The sequence below is a fragment of the Morchella sextelata genome, assembly GCF_020137385.1.
Source record: "Morchella sextelata strain SCLS chromosome Unknown scls_17, whole genome shotgun sequence".
NCBI lineage: Eukaryota > Fungi > Ascomycota > Pezizomycetes > Pezizales > Morchellaceae > Morchella > Morchella sextelata.
The window spans coordinates 504038-521411 of NW_025408632.1; the positions used below are offsets into that span (position 1 = coordinate 504038).

At 46.3% G+C, this 17374-nt stretch overlaps 5 protein-coding genes across 5 annotated transcripts; 3 read left to right on the forward strand and 2 right to left on the reverse strand.

Annotated features, from left to right (window-relative positions):
- Positions 1 to 650: 650 nt before the first annotated feature.
- Positions 651 to 1607, reverse strand: H6S33_004262 (uncharacterized protein; the record flags this gene model as incomplete). The annotated part of the gene is made up of 3 exons (XM_044835604.1): positions 651 to 1183; positions 1243 to 1395; positions 1460 to 1607. 3 exons carry the CDS (start codon positions 1605 to 1607, stop codon positions 651 to 653), a joined length of 834 nt encoding a protein of 277 aa, XP_044691000.1.
- A 1093-nt stretch (positions 1608 to 2700) lies between these two features.
- On the forward strand, positions 2701 to 3648 carry H6S33_004263 (uncharacterized protein; the record flags this gene model as incomplete). Its single annotated transcript, XM_044835605.1, has 5 exons — positions 2701 to 2711; positions 2808 to 2893; positions 3054 to 3349; positions 3413 to 3499; positions 3556 to 3648. 5 exons carry the CDS (start codon positions 2701 to 2703, stop codon positions 3646 to 3648), a joined length of 573 nt encoding a protein of 190 aa, XP_044691001.1.
- A 2877-nt stretch (positions 3649 to 6525) lies between these two features.
- Positions 6526 to 7212, forward strand: H6S33_004264 (uncharacterized protein; the record flags this gene model as incomplete). Its single annotated transcript, XM_044835606.1, has 5 exons — positions 6526 to 6676; positions 6734 to 6793; positions 6851 to 6905; positions 6963 to 7115; positions 7182 to 7212. 5 exons carry the CDS (start codon positions 6526 to 6528, stop codon positions 7210 to 7212), a joined length of 450 nt encoding a protein of 149 aa, XP_044691002.1.
- Positions 7213 to 9187: 1975 nt separating this feature from the next.
- H6S33_004265 (uncharacterized protein) lies at positions 9188 to 9475 on the forward strand (the record flags this gene model as incomplete). The annotated part of the gene is made up of 1 exon (XM_044835607.1): positions 9188 to 9475. One exon carries the CDS (start codon positions 9188 to 9190, stop codon positions 9473 to 9475), a length of 288 nt encoding a protein of 95 aa, XP_044691003.1.
- A 4381-nt stretch (positions 9476 to 13856) lies between these two features.
- H6S33_004266 (uncharacterized protein) lies at positions 13857 to 16658 on the reverse strand (the record flags this gene model as incomplete). Its single annotated transcript, XM_044835608.1, has 1 exon — positions 13857 to 16658. The coding sequence occupies one exon, from the start codon at positions 16656 to 16658 to the stop codon at positions 13857 to 13859; it is 2802 nt and encodes a 933-aa protein (XP_044691004.1).
- Between the last annotated feature and the right edge of the window lie 716 nt (positions 16659 to 17374).

Below are 17374 nucleotides of genomic sequence, written 5' to 3' on the forward strand. Positions count from 1 at the left end.
TACCCGAAAATGTACGTCCTAATCTGCAATTTCCATTGGATTAGAAGTCAAAAATACACCAAAAACTTGCAGCTGGATATTCGGGTACTTCATGCCTGTCGCGAGTACATATGCGCTAGTAAACTACAGATGGCTGACTCAATATCTTGGCACAGTTATGGAATGCTAGTCTCGTACCGAACCCTACTCTACACGTAGTCTCGTACCCATCCCGTACCCAAGCTGCGAGCGCAGGAAGTATATGCATGTCTACCTACTTTATCATTGACTAACAAACTAAATTTTGAAAGAATAGGATGGCGTGCAGTAACTCAAAGTCAGCAGAACAGCTGAAAGACTTTAATTATTTTCCCGCCATTCTAAGCAAGCGGAGCTCAACTATCTACGATAAAATTCACATTAAATACCAGCGAGGTACCAATCCTTCCGAGAGCACCTATCAAAAAAACAAAAAGAGGAAAAAGGAGTTGAGGAAGGCTGCAAGGGATTGCAAAGTGTTGACTGCAAACGGAAGCCTTGTGGAGCATGGTAGGAATGGTAGAAACACCGTTAAAAGAGGTGAAGTGCTGAGTCTCAAGAAGTAACCTCATATCTGTAAGAGGTTTTGGCTTGGGTGTTTATATACATGTATACCAAATCTAGCGTAGCTCTCAATCTTCATCTGGGTCATATAAATCGAGGCTCAAGGAGAGTCCCGGAGGAGGTTGCGTTTCCTTCGGTCTTTCGTGATGTTGAGATTGTACTGCCACTGTCTCTACTCTAGTTGGAGCATCTCTTGGAGGTTCCACATTTGTGCTCGCGGTCTGTCCGTTGACGGTTGGGTTCGAAAAGAAATCCGGAATAGGCAGGCCCTTCGCGCGCAATTCCTCCTCATACCCCATATGAGAAAGGGCCCCACGCTTCATGACTTCTTCACTTGGCCAAGGTGTGAATGGCATCTGGGAGGATGGATCCAGAGCAGTAACATCTTCTTCCGAAAGACCAAGAGGGAGAGCGCGAGTGGCTTGTGAGTCTGCGTGTCCTGTGTCTCCGTTGCTGTTGTTATTCATGGAGCTATTTGAGTTATCGGCGGATCCAGATGCATGGTCTGCTGATGCCGTTTGCGTGTATCTTGATGACTGCGGGGGACGTGTATATTTCGAGATTTTGCGAGCATATGTCAGGAGTTCATCGTAAGGCACCTCTTACTATGGGGTTAGAGATTTTATTTGTAGGAGCCAAGAAGAAATAAATGTCAAATACCATTGGATTGTGGGAATTTGGTCATGGGCACATTGAGAACCTCCTTCCGTGCTTCTGATAGAGTCTCAAGAAGCTCTGTGAGCTGCTTATTCAGTGTTTCTGAGGTCGCCCGAAGAGATAAAATTCTTTGGTGATTCTGCTGGTGTTCATCCACTGAACAGCGGACGTTAGCCAACGGAACCGATACTAGTCCAGTTCAGTGCGATGTGCGACGTACACTGTTCAAGGCTCTCGGTCAGAGTATCATCGGCGTTTACAACAGCTATAGCAGCTGGGGAAGACGGGTTGTACGATGACACGGATTCAACCAAACTCTCCAGGGATGTTTCAAGACTATCAAATGACCTTTGAACAATGGCGTTCATAACTTGTGGGTTCGGCGGTTCAGGTGTATCCGGGAGATTTTCTTGCTGAGCGTTGATAACGACAAAGGCTGTTGGGGGGGGGGGGGGGTTTGGGAACACTATCATTTAGTCAGCAGTAGACGGTTAGTATGTACTTGAAATTGGGCGGCATGTCCCATGTGGGGAACCCAATACCTGCACCCAGATACTACATGTGTACTTAGTACGTACGCATAGAATTGGGTAGATTATTATTTCGGTACAATACACATAGTAATTACACAGAGCCACTCTTCAAGGGATACAACATCTATATCACGTGTAGGTCCTCTTACATTCAAATACAGGAGATCTGCGGTCGTAATTCTAGATGTCGCAGGGCTGAGCAATTAACAGTTACGGCAGAAAGGTTGGATCCAATAAACTTCTTGGCTAATTTCAGCGTCCCATACAAAGCGTCTACCGTTAATGTGATAGTCTGGCCTTAGCTATGCCTCATCCTCTACCACAAGAGGAACTTGTATTGATGTGAATGATCGTAAAAGATCAAGATGAGCAGAGGGAAGTGAGGTAGCCCATCGAGTACAATAAACTGGCTACGTGCGTAATGAGCGTATTTATACGAGCCTTCTCTATGACCGCTCTCAGATATACATGTGGTGTAAGTGGTAGAAGCAGTGGCTTGTAGGGAGGAGAGCATGGTAGTGTGATGAACGCGGTGACGGCGGCGGAATTGCCGTTACCACCATTCAATTACCCCTCCCCCTCACCCATCACTAACTCCCTCCTGTACCCCAGTCTCCCACACACCACTCTCTTCCTTAAACCACCTCCATCCGCCATTACCACATCTAAAACTTGCACCTTCCCTCTTCCAATACCCCTCTATCGCCTCTGTCTCCCTGCGCTTATCTGTATCCAACAACAGTACCTGGCTCCCCTTTGCTTGTGAAGAAATTACGAAAGAACATCTTCATCCTCTCCTCGAATCCTCCAACATTCATCGGTAAAGGTTTTCAGTTCAGTTTCATAAAGTCACCGCTCACCACCCATCTCATTCTATCTGCCGTTCTTCTAAGCCTATAGCTGGTACCATACACCGCCTTATTTCGGCATGGGTAAAACGTGTGTTGCTAGAATTTTCTACCTCTCTGTAACTCCACAATGAATTCCGCGATAGGAACTCTTGAAGCCATGACTGATACTTTTGTTCATACGTAGTCAGTCTAAGCTTACGCAAGAGCAGCTTGCAGAGCTTCAAAAGGCGACATTATTCGAGCGAAAGGAGCTTCAACAGTGGTACAAGGGTACGTTTTGGCAATCACACAACGAGAAAGCGAACACATTATAACTTGTGCTCGCGCATCTCATGTCCCACATCTCTTTTCAACTCTACCCTACCTTCTTAAGTGCGGAAAGACATGAATTCGATCGAGTTTCTGCTAACTAATAATTTCCCTACTATAGGATTTCTCAAAGACTGTCCGTCCGGCTCCCTGAACAAATCGGAGTTCCAGAAGATTTACAAGCAGTTTTTCCCATTTGGAGATCCTACGACATTTGCAGACTATGTTTTCAATGTCTTTGATGCCGATCGTTCCGGCACGATAGATTTTAAAGAATTTATTGTCGCTTTGAGTGTTACTTCACGCGGTTCACTGGAAGATAAGCTCAATTGGGCATTCCAGCTTTATGACATCGATGGCGACGGCGAGATCAGTTACGAAGAAATGCTACAAATTGTTGAGGCCATTTACAAAATGGTATGCATGCTTGATACGCCCTCGCTCATTGGCAAAAACTAAATCTCTCTTCGCGGGATCTAGGTTGGCTCCATGGTGAAACTTCCGGAGGATGAGGATACACCTCAAAAGAGAGTCGCCAAGATATTCAAGATGATGGACAAAGACGAGGTTGGCTTTCTTTAAAAAGCCCCGGTCATAAGAAACACACTAATCCCATTATCTAGAACGGGAGCCTGACCTTAGATGAATTCCGTGAGGGAAGCCAAAAGGACGCCACAATTGTCTCAGCACTATCTCTCTACGATGGATTGGTTTAATTACCTCTCATCATTTTCTTCTCAGCTCCCCTCTTTTCAGTTTCTTATGTTCGTTATACCGCGAAACAGTTTTAAGAGGTGCGAGAGGTGTATCAGTAAGACCTGTGGCTCTGGCTTTGGAAACCTTTATTCAAGACGAACAATTTCAGCAAGTGGCTGATAAAGAATGAAATATTGAGGGTTCAATAAAGTGGGTGGGCAAGATCGTACGCGCAGCATCGAGGGCATCTTTTTTCTTCCACTTATTCGTCGATATTTCTATTATCCACGGCTTTTAACTTCCCTGAAGGTCAGTGCACGGAGTCGTAGGTGTTTCTCGTTTTCTACATTTCACCAGGAAAATTGTATTCCTAATGGGGGCTGATGGGTTCATTTTCATGTTTTCATATCATTACCACACTCTTCCTTTTCGAATTTTCCTTTTTTTTTTTTTGGAAAACTTTTATTCGCTACTCTAAACTTTGACTATCAGCCACTTATTCTCCTAAGCTTGCATTTTTGATAATAGAAGCTTCACTCAAGGTTCATTTCCGATTGGCCCTTGTGAGTTGCAACTTCACCCGTTATGGACTAGCAACACGACGAGTGATAAATGGTGAAGAAAGCTCTAGCTACATGTAGCGTCACTTAAACTACCAAAGCAGCTTCCATCATTGACTGATATAAAGTCAAAGACCCAAGTGATACGTTAAAGAATACCGAGCTTTACCTTTTTATTCGCGAATCAAAATACGTTTCTAGTGATTAGCGGAATGGTAGGTCACAAGGTAACTGCACATGTGTAATATAAGCTTTTGATCCTCCAATCGCAGTGAGGAGCGAACATTATCATTGAGGTATCGGGAACTCGCGTGATTGAAGTAAGCTTCCGAGCGAAGCACGCGTTCGTAGTCCCCAGATCTAAAATCGAGATCCCCAGTTTTTATGCATTAGTAAACAAGAAAACCACATTAGTTGCTGCATCCAATGCCTATTTTCTGAGAACAAGACATACTCAATCCATCACTGGTTCATATAGTAATAAAGTAATGGAATATGCCTTTTTAACCAATTTAGATTGAACAGGTTGGAAGGCCCATGTACATGTGTGGTATTGGGAGCACAAATGGACCAAGCTAGGCATGAGCTCCGAGAAAAATATTTAACCCCAGTATGTGGCGCGGATGGTTCCAATATCCTTCCTTTCACAAGCATAGGAATTCTCTACCGTTACTTGGGTGGCAGGCTTCCCGAGGCATCGACCTTGAGTTCATACATGAGATCTTTTGATAAAACATAAATATACATGGATTGGTAGTCTATTGTTGCGTGCCAGTACTCTAGGTAGTGTGGCATTAACTTATTCGACACGCAGAGCCCATGAGAACCTGTTTCCCAAATATGTATGACACAACAATGTCGTGGGTGACAAGTCATAAGTGATGGGTGGTGGGAGGGGTAAGGTTAGGGTACTAATAGAGTACCCACGCATTTCAATTATCATAACACTTAATCCGCTAGGTGATGCCCGTTTCTCAGCGCATGTAGCATGTACAGCCTCAGGTAGAATTATTGTGGAAAACAGGGACAACGATCACGCCGAGAACAGAGCGATTCTCCAACGCCACATTTCCGCAATAATTCTACCTGAGGCTGTAGCTGCATCATAGCCCCAGGATTTCCCCGTATCGTTCCTGTCCCAAACTCCCAGAATATGCAACTAAAACATGTATGCAGACGCAAGGATAGGGCGGCGTTGACAGTTTTCTGGAAACATGGTCGTTTGAACGGATCTAGAGTGGAATAGAGCATAGGTAGGGTACATACTGCTGTACGTCAGGGACCACACTGTGCACACGGTGGGAAGGTCGATCATTTGTACTCGTTTACCACGAAAAGAACCAGAAAATGTAAGTGACAGAGACAGGGATAATTTGTATGAGAGATCACCGCCACTCCATACAAATAATCCTTGCTCTGAGCAACTGTATTTTCTGGTTCTTTCCGTGGTAAACGAGTACGTAGCAGCTCAGCATCCGCCGCGGACAGGTTCACTTCACAGCCCAGAGTTATTGTGTAGGGTGTGTGAAGATAAATACTTACATCTACTCACACATACACAGCTGCCTAAACAAGAATTTTAAACACCACTCAAGTACCTACAATTGTGTGAGATTGATAAAAGGGATTACTGGAAATGTGTAGGTATGTACTATTGAGTTGTAGGGTACTATGGCTCCTTTGGTAAGTGTGAATGTAAGCCGGAGTGAAAAAGCAAACAAATGCCATCCAACGAAGCATATCCTTGAAATTTACCGACTCTCGACACAGGAGGATATACACGTATTTATGTGCACGTAGAGCAAACACTGACTGCCAACTCATAATTCACGTATCTCCCGATGTCGACTGTAACCAAAGCAAGCAAACCCCTACCAACACCACTATTTTTTTCCCCCATGGCTGCTTCCCAGGAGAGCCGAGACGAGGAGAAAAGGTGCGGCATCAATAATCGAGAAACGGAAAAGAAAGGATTGTCATAAAAGAGGGAAAATGCGCTGGCTGTTCTTAGCGACACCTCTTGAACGGACGGCACTGGCGTTCGTTCCCCACGACCTGCTCTCGTGCAACACATACTCAAATATCTGTACCTGAACTCCCTCGGTGGTCCGATCGTCGTCAACATCTCTCGTCACGATCCCTCCTCCAAAACCACGAAGGGTGATACGGCGTAGAAGCAAAAGAAGAGTTGTGAAAGACGGTGGTGAATAGGTGGATGAGAATAGACCGAGCACACGAAGAGGTCTGAGAACATTTACGCTCAACAATATCTTGTTCTCCCTCTTTCTCTCTTTACCTGCCATGAACCGCCCAACATCATTCGGATTCTCAAATCAAATGGAACGCAAGCCGGACCTCAACCAACATCGTCAGCATCATCAACCCCCAAGAACACCAAGTTATACCCTCCCATACCCATCGCCGCACCAACATGTATCGCCCACAAAGCATCTGCCACACCCTCCATCCTCTTCGAGCACACCGCCAGGTAACGATACATCTCCAATCCACTACGCCCCTTCGTCGCCACATTCTTACGGCCAAGGTCCACCCTCGCTGAGTACATCCTCTATCTCAAGCTCCTCATACGCTGGGAGTGCCGACGGTGAAAGTACCGATGATACCGAGATTGACCTGGTCGCCCTTCTGACTGAGCGATTAGCGGGTGCATTTGACCCGTTGCAATTAGATCGCAGCTTAGCTGTTCAAGCTCAAACGTGAATACTCTACTTAAAATATTCTATCTCATCAAGTGGCTGAACTTCCGTTTCTAGTTCGGGAATGCTTAATAGTAAAACGCGGGAACTTATTGCACTTCAAGAGGAAGCCCAGGCGCGGTTAGCAGAAACCAAACGGGCATTCTTGGATGGCATGAAGATTGCGAAGGAAGTTAAGTCGGATCTTGATTATGTTCACCGAAAAGTCAAGTACGCTGAATCCCGGTGTCTCTGCTCTAACCCGCTTTTATCACTTGCTAAAAATCCTACAATTAGGGTTCTGAAACAGAAAACAGAGCGGAAGTAAGTTTCCCAAACGCAATCATGCGAGTAATACTGAACGGGTTTATACAGATATCCCGTTGAATACAACATGGCACGTGATCGCATACCGCCCCCATCCCAATAACAGCTCCACCATTATGTGTAGTCAATTAGAGGGTAACAAAGGGGAATGGCGCACAAGGGAGTTCCTTCCAATCCACTCTGTTTTCAAGTACTTTTCTTTGTTCTGGATTTCAGCTTTTCAATGTTTCTTTTCTTTCCGGTGTCGGGCGTACGGAGCAAGCATTTCTGTCTTTTAATCGCATAGGTTATAGAAGTATCTGGAGTCAATGAACAGAAAATCAGGATGCGAGTACCAGGGATTGTATGGTCGTTTTTCCGACTTATGTAAAATATTCTTACGCCTATGAGGGAATGTTGCCCCTGAGCATGATATTACTTTTATCAGTGGTTGTACTCACTTCATCAGAGTTAAATTTCTGCTTACTTGCTAATAAGGTGCTGACCTAGCTCTGTTTTCAATAGGAATGGTTGGCAGCAATAGTAGGTATTGCATACTAACGTCACTCTAGGGTAGGTATTATAATTAGGTGCTACAAATATTGCTCTAATATCGCCTTGAAAGGCTATAGTCTATATAAACCTATTCTGAGAGTTATCTATTTCCTGCCTGGGGTGATCAGGCCTAAAATGTCGAGAGTTCAATGTAATTTGTGTGCAACAAGTTAGACCACAATTATGTAAATATTCTGTTCTAATAGATTATTTGGGTCCAGCCTTGAAACCTAATTCTACGCTTAATTTGAGTTCTAGGTGGGCGTAGAGCTAATAGAACTAGAATGGTGCAGGGTAAACAAGTAATGCAGGTATGATGTACTCTAGAGATAGAGGAGACTTGTAGAGGAAAGATCACTGGGTGGCCAATGCGTCGCATGCAGCTACCATGCTCAGTCGCGTATTTTCAGATCTGGTGGTCGAGGGTTCTGATTCGTTCAAGAAGGGATACAATGCTCCCAAGACCTTGACAAGCATCCAACGAATACTGTGTTTGAGTTTGCAAAGATTAAGCCATGAAATTTATCTAATTTGAACGATGCAAAAAGCTATAGGGGATGGAGGCCATCAACCTATTATTGTAGTAGTGTACCGTAAAAACTCGAATAATTCGTTGGCTCCGTGAGATCAAAGTTGCTTCTATTGGAAACCGCTGATGAAGCTCGATGCTACCCAACCAATTACTCAAGAGATAATTCCTGGGCGGAGATAACGTATTATTCGAGTTTTTTGCGGTATAGCGGATGGGTTTGTTTGTCCATTTTTGGTCCTAATAAATAAACTTACTCTATGTCAGTACTTGGACTACTGGAATTAGCTTTTCCCCACTCTGTACGTCAAGTGAGACATTTCTTCATATGTAACCGTGGCGGACAATCAAAACCCCCAATAGAAGACTTTCCTAGTGACCAATGGCGCCCGAAATCAATGATGAAGGTGATTAATGACCTACTTTCTTTTATATACAGTCACGAACTATATTATCTATTTTTCGTTGTTTTGAGTCTCAACATTAATAACATCAACTCCACGGGTGCGCCACACTGCGCACTGACATTAAAACTAAATCACGAACACTTTTGCAGAGTGGCTGTAGATATAGCTCCGTAAGAAAGAGTCCGTGAAGCAGTGGACTTCGAAATCACAGGCCCTCGGAACGATTATTCAAAGTCTTTACGAGTAGAATTAGCCGCTGTAGAATCAAGCGGGTCACAAGCAGCATTTCCGCCAAATCCCGCATTTTGGGTTCATGTAGAGTATATGCGGGTTGATATAACAAGGTTATCGCAGGGTGCTTTTACAGGAAGTAGATTTTGATACATTATGTAATGATTTACGTGCCAAGAGAGTTTCCTAAAAGCGATAGCACGACCCCCAGCCATCTCAACCTCAATCTCTGATACTCAACTCCCTAGCTAGATCCACAAACTCTCTCGATCGAGATGGAGGACGAAAATGATAATGATATCGAAACCAGCGCCCAATTGGAAGCTATGGGGTTTACATCTTTCGGCCAACAACCGAAGCGGCCCAAACATCGACACCATGGGCCTTCGGGACCTCCCGGATCCCCTCCAAGAGTCGAAATTCCAAAGGAAGCGGCTCCGGCGCCCCTGTCAGGTGATGATACGAGCGTCTGCGATGAGGCTGGAGGGTCAGAACAGCAACGACACAAAGCATCTCGTAGCTATGGGCAGGTGCGGTTCCCCCTCTTCCGTGACTACAGGTAGTATTAATCGTTTTTATAACATTGTCAATTTTTTTAGGGAGCTCGAGCTCGAGTATCCAGTAATTATGATGGCGACGTTAGTTCTGGATCTTCATCTGGAGCATTCTTTTCAAAGAGCTTCATAGAAAATCCATGGGAGAAATTAGAACAGAAGATGGGAATACCTGTAGGATTGAAGAGTTAATTCACATTGATAGCGAGAACATGGTAAAGGTTATATATAATTGGTCAAATTCCCCTGACCGGGTACACTGAGGAAATCGCAATGCTACATATAATATATGATGTCTGCTGGGTCTATACATACATGTAAGTGTGCTGGCCCTTCGCCCACGAAGCCTCGCCGCAGCTAAAGTAGACGTATATATGCCTAAAGAGTCCAAACTAGTATAACTACGTGCTGCTATTACTGTGTCCGGGCTTGTCCACGATGTGTTTAGGGCTAATCAGATATAAGTAGATATCTTTATAGACCACTAATATGAGACCTCAAGCGGTAACGGGGCCTCTTAAATCCTCTCACTGAAACTATTAGCGCAGGTTGCTGGGACTGTAATAGAGAGCGCCCAAAATTCTTCAGACTTACTATACGGGCGTGGTCCGGACAAACTATTATATAAGATGTTAACTGAGGCCAGGTACATACTATTGACTTATTCTCAGCTGCTTACAGCGAGCAGACTTTGTATCACTACTTCTCCCAGCGTGAGATGATCTTACTTTCGACGGAGTAACATGCATGATTGATATCCAGGGAGCGAGTGATATATTATGATTAGACTACTTTACATGTTGGATTCCGATTCCTTGTTGGGAAAGTACTCAAAGCAACGGCTGCGCAAGGGCTGAATCTTACCAAAATCCTTCGTTGTGTAACCCTATAAGATAATTATTTAATAGAGCGTTTAAGCTTACCTCTTTTTTTTGTCAAAAGAAAAAAGTATGCAGGCGGAGAGATACTAAAGCCGACGAAGTTATGATCGGACATAGGGTCAACAGGCCTAGGATATGGCTTCAATATTTCCTTTAAGACTCTAGTTTCGTCGGGATCCGTCGCCTGGCCGCATGTTTTGTCTTGATATTTTCTTTTTAGCAAAAAAGGTCGAGTGAGCTTAAACGCTCTAATAAATTATCTATGGATGAAAGTGGTCAAATTCATGGCCTGTACCGTGCGCCATTTAGTAAGGGAATCGCCTTGCTAACTACGGTTTATAACAACGGAGGTAATCAAAAATTAGTAATAGTTACTACAGAAGGCTACTAATAGGAGGCTGTCTTTCTGTGTTCTGCTTAGTCATCATCAACGGACTAAGCTGGAGCCTTTTTTGGTCCGGCGCTTGATTTGGCTCCAGTGGGAGGGACTATCAATGAGATTTCTCCTCCACCATTACGTTTGCTCATAGGATTATAAATTCCTGTCTAATTTAGATAATTTTGGGCGTTTTGAAAAGCTGGCCTCTTGCTCTACCATTCCCTGTGATCAAATATGCCCAAACCCGAATACTTGTACCTCGAATTCATTGTTGCAGTTGCGGAAGTAGAAGAAATAACCAGTGCATGGGCATAGGACAATATGAAGTGGAGAGGCCAACAGAGTAAAGTGAGAGCAATTAATTTGAATACATTGGAGGATAATATAACGTGAGTCTATAGGTAAGGGACTATGATGCCAAGGAATACAACCGAGACGAGAACGTAGTAGAAGATCTTCGTGACTATGGACTATGGGGCGGCTCTGTTTGATCGAACAACCAAACTGAACCTTATAACGTAGCGTAGAACAAGAATAATATTCGTGGAGTAGAATACAGAAGAAGAAGAAGAAGAATCTTATATTGCTTAGAAGCCGAAGCTTATCGCACACCTAACTACCCGACTACAACCTCCACCGACTAACCCGAAAAACAAAAACAAAGTACAAAACTAACTACCGCAGCTACGAGAACTACGTACATAAAAAAGAGAAACAGCGCACAAAGAGGGCGCGAATAACAAGTGGTACAGGTAAGCAGAATCTAAGCGACAACAAAGAAACCTCCCCGTGTTAAGAATGAACCCCAAACTTCTCCGTCAACTACATAAGCGAGCACAATCCTAAACATGGTGTTCAACTGAAACGATATCATTACCAACGTTCCCTGGTGTCATATCTATGGACGAAACTTAACAGGACTGGGAAACCATGCGCACGAAGGCAGGAAAAGCCAACCGCAACAGCGTCAGGGTGGAAGCGAGGGGGGTGGTTAAGAGTGGGTCCTCGGGCATCTGGTTGTCAGGCAGCGAGAAATTGAGGAGTGGTGACCGGTAGGTCAGGTAAGAATGGGTGGGGTCGTCGGTCCCAGGAGCAACGGCTAAAGACTGTGCTCGAGTCGTGTTTAAAGTGGTGTCCTCTGGAGGGGACATGCAAAAAGGTTGAGTCTGAGACTCAGTATATATGGGGGGTCGCAATCGAAAGTGCCGACCGTGTTGTATTGAGGGGTGGTCTCGGAGACCAGTTGGGTTGGGGTGAGGGGAGCTGGCCAACTCGGTTAAGAATAGGTTGCCTGGTTAAGACCGATAGAGAGGGGTAAGGTCACGGGACCTCGGGTAAAAAATTTGACGATAGTTTCGCGACCGAAGGGTCGCTAACTTCGCGGGCTGTCGAGCGCTTTGGCAGTAGGTTCTCGCTGACTAGAGATTACTGACAGTGTGCGTACCCGACGTGTGGGATCACTCGTGCGATGAGTGAAAGTAAGGAGGGGCGAAGGCAGCTTTCGAGAGTAGCCGCTGATTTGGCGAGGGGTGAACGGTGGACGCATCCCGTGAGGGCACTGAACGAGCAAAAAAAGGGGGTGTCGAGCGAGGGGAGTTCAGGGTCCGAAGCAATTCGAGAATCAGAATAACTCCATCTCGGGGGAAAAAATTCTATCACGAGCCAGAGGCGAGCGAGTAGAATGCAGAAGAAGAAGAAGAAACTTATATTGCTTAGAAGCCGAAGCTTATCGCACACCTAACTACCCGACTACAACCTCCGCCGACTAACCCGAAAACAAAACAAGATACAAAAACTAACTACCGCAGCTACGAGAACTATGTACATAAGTAAAAATAAGAACAGCGCACGAAGAGGGCGCGAATAACAAGTGGTACAGGTAAGCAGAATCTAAGCGACAACAAAGAAACCTTCCCGTAGTAAATAAGTAAGAACCCCAGACTTCTCCGTCAACTACATTAGCGAGCACAACCCTATACATGGCGTTCAACCGAAACGGTATCATTACCAACGTTCCCGGTGTCATATCTGTGGACGAACCTTAACAGGACTGGGAAACCACGCGCACGAAGGCAGGAGAGGCCAACCGCAACAGCGTCAGGTGTGAAAGCGAGGGGGGGTGTGTCGAATGTGGGTCCTCGAGCATCTGGTTGTCAGGCAGCGAGGAATTGAGGAGTGGTGACCAGTTGGTCAAGTAAGGAGTGGGTGGGGTCGTCGGTCCCAGGAGCAATGGCTAAAGACTGTGCCCGAGTCGGAGTTGAAGTGGTGTCCTCTGGAGGGGACATGCAAAAAGGGTGGTGAGTCGGAGACTCAGTATTGTATGGGGGTCGCAATCGAAAGTGCCGACCGTATTGTGTTGAGGGGTGGTCTCGGAGACCGGTTGGGTTGGGGTGAAGGGAGCGGGCCGCTTCGGTTAAAAAATGGGTGGCCTGGTTAAGGCCGATAAAGAGGGGTAAGGTGACGGGACCTTGGGTAAAAAATTTGACGATAGTTTCGCGACCGAAAGGTCGCTAACTTCGCGGGCTGTCGAGCGCTTTGGCAGTAGGTTCTCGCTGACTGGAGATTACTGACAGTGTGCGTACCCGACGTGTGGGATCACTCGTGCGATGAGTGAAAGTAAGGAGGGGCGAAGGCGGCTTTCGAGAGTAGCCGCTGATTTGGCGAGGGGTGAACGGTGGACGCGTCCCGTGAGGGCACCGAACGAACAAAGAAGGGTGGGTGTCGAGCGAGGGAAGTTCAGGGACCGAAGCAATTCGAGAATCAGTATAACTCCATCTCGGGGGGAAGAAATCCTATCGCGAGCCAGAGGCGAGCGAGTAGAATGCAGAAGAAGAAGAAACTTATATTGTTTTGAAGTACAAGACTTATCGCACGCCGAACCGACCGCCTAAAACAAAACCGAACCAAACAAACAAAAAGAAAACAACGAACAAGAACAAAACAAGAACAAAGCAGGAACAAAACAAACACGAACAAAGGCAAGGGAATCCAAGAGCAATACGCAACAAGAAAAGCCCAAAAACAAGGAAAACTGACATATCTCAGCGGACTCGAGTGCTGGATCCATTAACGACAACAAGAACTAAACAAAATAAAAGGTAAAAGGAAACTGCCCTTCCTAATCCCGCCTCTAGTCATTTTCTTCCATCCCCTCTTCCAGGTCCGCCTCCGCCTCCGCCGACTCGTACCATTTCGAGAGTTGAGATTTCTTTGCAAATTGTAGGATGAGGTCCGTTTTCAGATTTGTGAACATCCAGTTTTCCCAGGTCATCGCTCCGGGGATTTTCTCTATCAGAGGGGCGCGGATTCGAGCCCATGCTGGGCATTCCATCAGTACGTGTTTCGCTGAGTTTTCCACACCACATTGGCATGGTTCGGGGTCTGTATGTACTGCGTGTTTGTCGATTCGGGTGGTTTGGCACCGGATTCGAAATACTTTTTTTGCTTCCGTAAGGGTGAGTTTCGCTATCTTGGGAGGGGGGCGGAATTCCCCCCGATGGTGGTAGTTCGGTATTGGTTGTGTATTCCATTCTTCCAACAGGTGGTCGCGTAGTAGTTTATTTTGATTCCACTTATCTCTCGCATTTCCGGGGGTTTGATATGGGAGTAGTAGAGAGGCGATTCGGTGTAAACCTGTTCCTTTGATATTTGCTTCTCTGTATGGGAGGAGCTCGATCAGGGATTCATTGTTGGGGTGGGTTGCATCGGTACAGAGTATTCTGGTTCCGTACTGTCTTGAACGATATGTCAGGAGGTGTTCTAGGGGGGGTAAACTTGCTTCTCGAAGGAGTTTAGCTCTCTTGGTCCATCGTGGTAGGCCTGTGATGACCCGGGCAGCTTCGTTGTATAGTGGTTCGAGGGATCTTATAATGTGGTCTGCGCCAGTCCACCAAGCCTCGGATCCGTAGAGCAGACTTGGAAGGAAGCCTTGTGTTATTAGGTGGTGAATTGTCTTAACTGTCATGCCTGGCAGGTGGGCAGTGTTCCGGATTTGATGGAGGGCTTTAAGGCCTTTTGCGATCGCTGCTTCGATGTGGGGCCGGAAGGAGAGGGTCGGATCTATCCAGACTCCTATGTATTTCAGCTTCTCTTTGGGGTATATCGCGGTATCGTTGATTTTGACTGGAAGTCGTGGTTGTTGTATGGATGATGTAGTGGGGCGGAAGAAGATCAGGTCCGATTTATCCGGGTCGTATTTGATTTGGAGTGGGTCAGCTTTTATTAGTCTTTCTCTCATTCGTTCCTCCATTCTCTTGATTATGAAGCCTGGTGTTTTGGATATTTGCACCAGCGCATCATCATCGATGTATGTTGTGTCCATCTCTTTCGGACTGCTTGTTGGGTCCAGGATTACTCCGGCGTAAATCATAAATAGAGCCGGGGACATGGGGCTACCTTGCGGGACTCCAGATTCATATGGCTGTGGTTCCTCTAGTTCGTGGTTAAATTGGAACTGTAGTTTTCTGCCGGTGTTGAATTCCTTGCACCATTCTGTTAGGTAGCTGGGGAATTTTTGTTGGTGCATGATCTCTGCGAGGAGTAGGTGGTCTACACAGTTAAATGCTCCCTGGATATCGTTGGTTAGGATCGCTGGTCTGTCCCGCCGGGCGACTCCGGTGCTGTTTTTCAGTAGTAGGTTTTGTTGTATTGGTGTTAGGGTTCTTAAGAGGGCGTCAATTGCTGAGATGGTTGGTCTCCCCCCAAATTGATTCGCCGTGAGTGTGCCTAGGATTTCCCCGGAGGTACAGAGTCTTTGAGCCACTATTTTCTCCAGGATCTTGCTGAAGCATTGTAGAAGGGATATGGGCCGGTAGGCTTTTGCTTCGTGATAATTTGCTTTGCCGGGTTTCGGGATCGGGATGCATTTTGCTACTTTCCATTCCGCTGGGTGTACTCCGTGCCGAAGCATAGCGGAGAACATGTCTTGGATTAGAGTTGTGTTTGCCTTGATTATTGCTTTGATGAAGGTGTAGGGAATGCCATCCGGGCCGGTCGCCGAGTGCACTGGGCAGGAGTCAATTGCTTTTTTGAGTTCTTCGGGGGTGACTATGTCAAAAGTGTCTCGGAGGTCAAAAGAGGGGGGTCTAATGTTTAAGGGGGGGTGGTCGGGGGACGTCCGTTTTGAGGGGAAGAGATGTGCTCTTAGAGCTTGGCATTTCCCCGCAAACGTTTCTTCACCTTGTATGGTTGGTATGATTGTGTCTCGTCTCCTTCCTGCGTTTAGGATCCTCCAGACTTCACTACCTTTCGCTTCATTTATCGTCTTTTCCCGCTGGTCCGCTTTTGCCTTCCGGATCATGACTGTCCACTCTCTGCATGCCTTCCGGTGCTCCTCCACATGGTTGGGTTTCCTCGTATTTCTCGCCTTCCTCTCTGCCGAGTTTACCTTTGCCTTCATCTGTTTCATTTTATCTGACCTCCAGGAGTTGGCTCTTACCCCCTCCTTCGAGAGTGGTGTTACTATACTGATAGTTGACCTGACCAGTTCTACGAAGAAGTCGACAGTTTGTTCCGTGAGTTCCTTGGTTTCCCATGCCTCTGCAGGGATGGAAATGTTTGACATGTGGTTCTCCAATAGCTTCCAGTCTGTTTGTCGCCACAGTCGTCTTGGTACAAAAGGTGGTTTTTCCAAGTGTAAGTGAACGGAGGTTCTCCCGTTGTCTGAGCCCGCTCCGTAGGGTTCAGTGCTCCATCGTAGGTTGTGGTCAAGTGTTGGGCCTTTTACAAATGCAAGGTCGATAGTTGTGGGCCTTTTCCCTCTGTCTCTGGGGAAATGCGTAAAGACCCCTGGTTCGTTCAGGAGGGTCAGTTTCTGTCGGGTTATCCATCGTTTTAACCGTGCGCCGTTGACGCGGTCTGCTCGAATGTTGTTTCTGTATTCATGTGAATTTACTCCGTACCACATCTGGTGGTGGCAGTTGAAGTCTCCCATTACTAGACAGTTATCAAGGGTTTGGATTGTACTTGCTATTTGAGCGAAGGGGCCACTTCGGCCTGGGGAGCTGTTACGGGCATGCCAAGCATTTACGGGAGTAAGAAGGAAGGCTAGTAGATACCCCAATACCCTCTGATACTAATGGCAATACTACTATCAACTCCGGTTCGCACCCACGAGGTGCGGTGCGATCGATATACGACCAAATGCGGAGTTGCGGTTTTCCTAGTTAAAAAACATGTTTCGACCCCAATAATAACCCCCGGAGCGTCAAACCGCCGGAGGGGAGTGTTTTGGTACCGGTGGATATATGAGGGACAGCTGGAATCAATCGGATCGAAGATCGGACCGCTCGGAGCGAATCGGCGCAAGCTGCCAGCCGACCGAGTACCTATCGGCGGTACCTGTGAGCATGAGAGGACTCTGCTATGTGGGAAAGCGATGTGGGAAGAGGCCTGAGTAGGTAGCTTTGCCGTCCGAGACCTCCGAATAGCCGACGCTGACGATTATCCACCAGACGGCCGATGGAGAAGAAACATCGACAGGGGAACGTGCATTAGAGTGGATAAATAGGTTGAGTGGTTTCAGCGGCTTTAGGAGTTTGGGTTACGGATTTAGGAGTTAAATGTTCTTGGTTGTTTCTCAGGGTCTCGGGTATGCCCCGAGTGTATTCTGTATTATTAGTAGACTGGGTCCTCGAGACATAAGCGAGG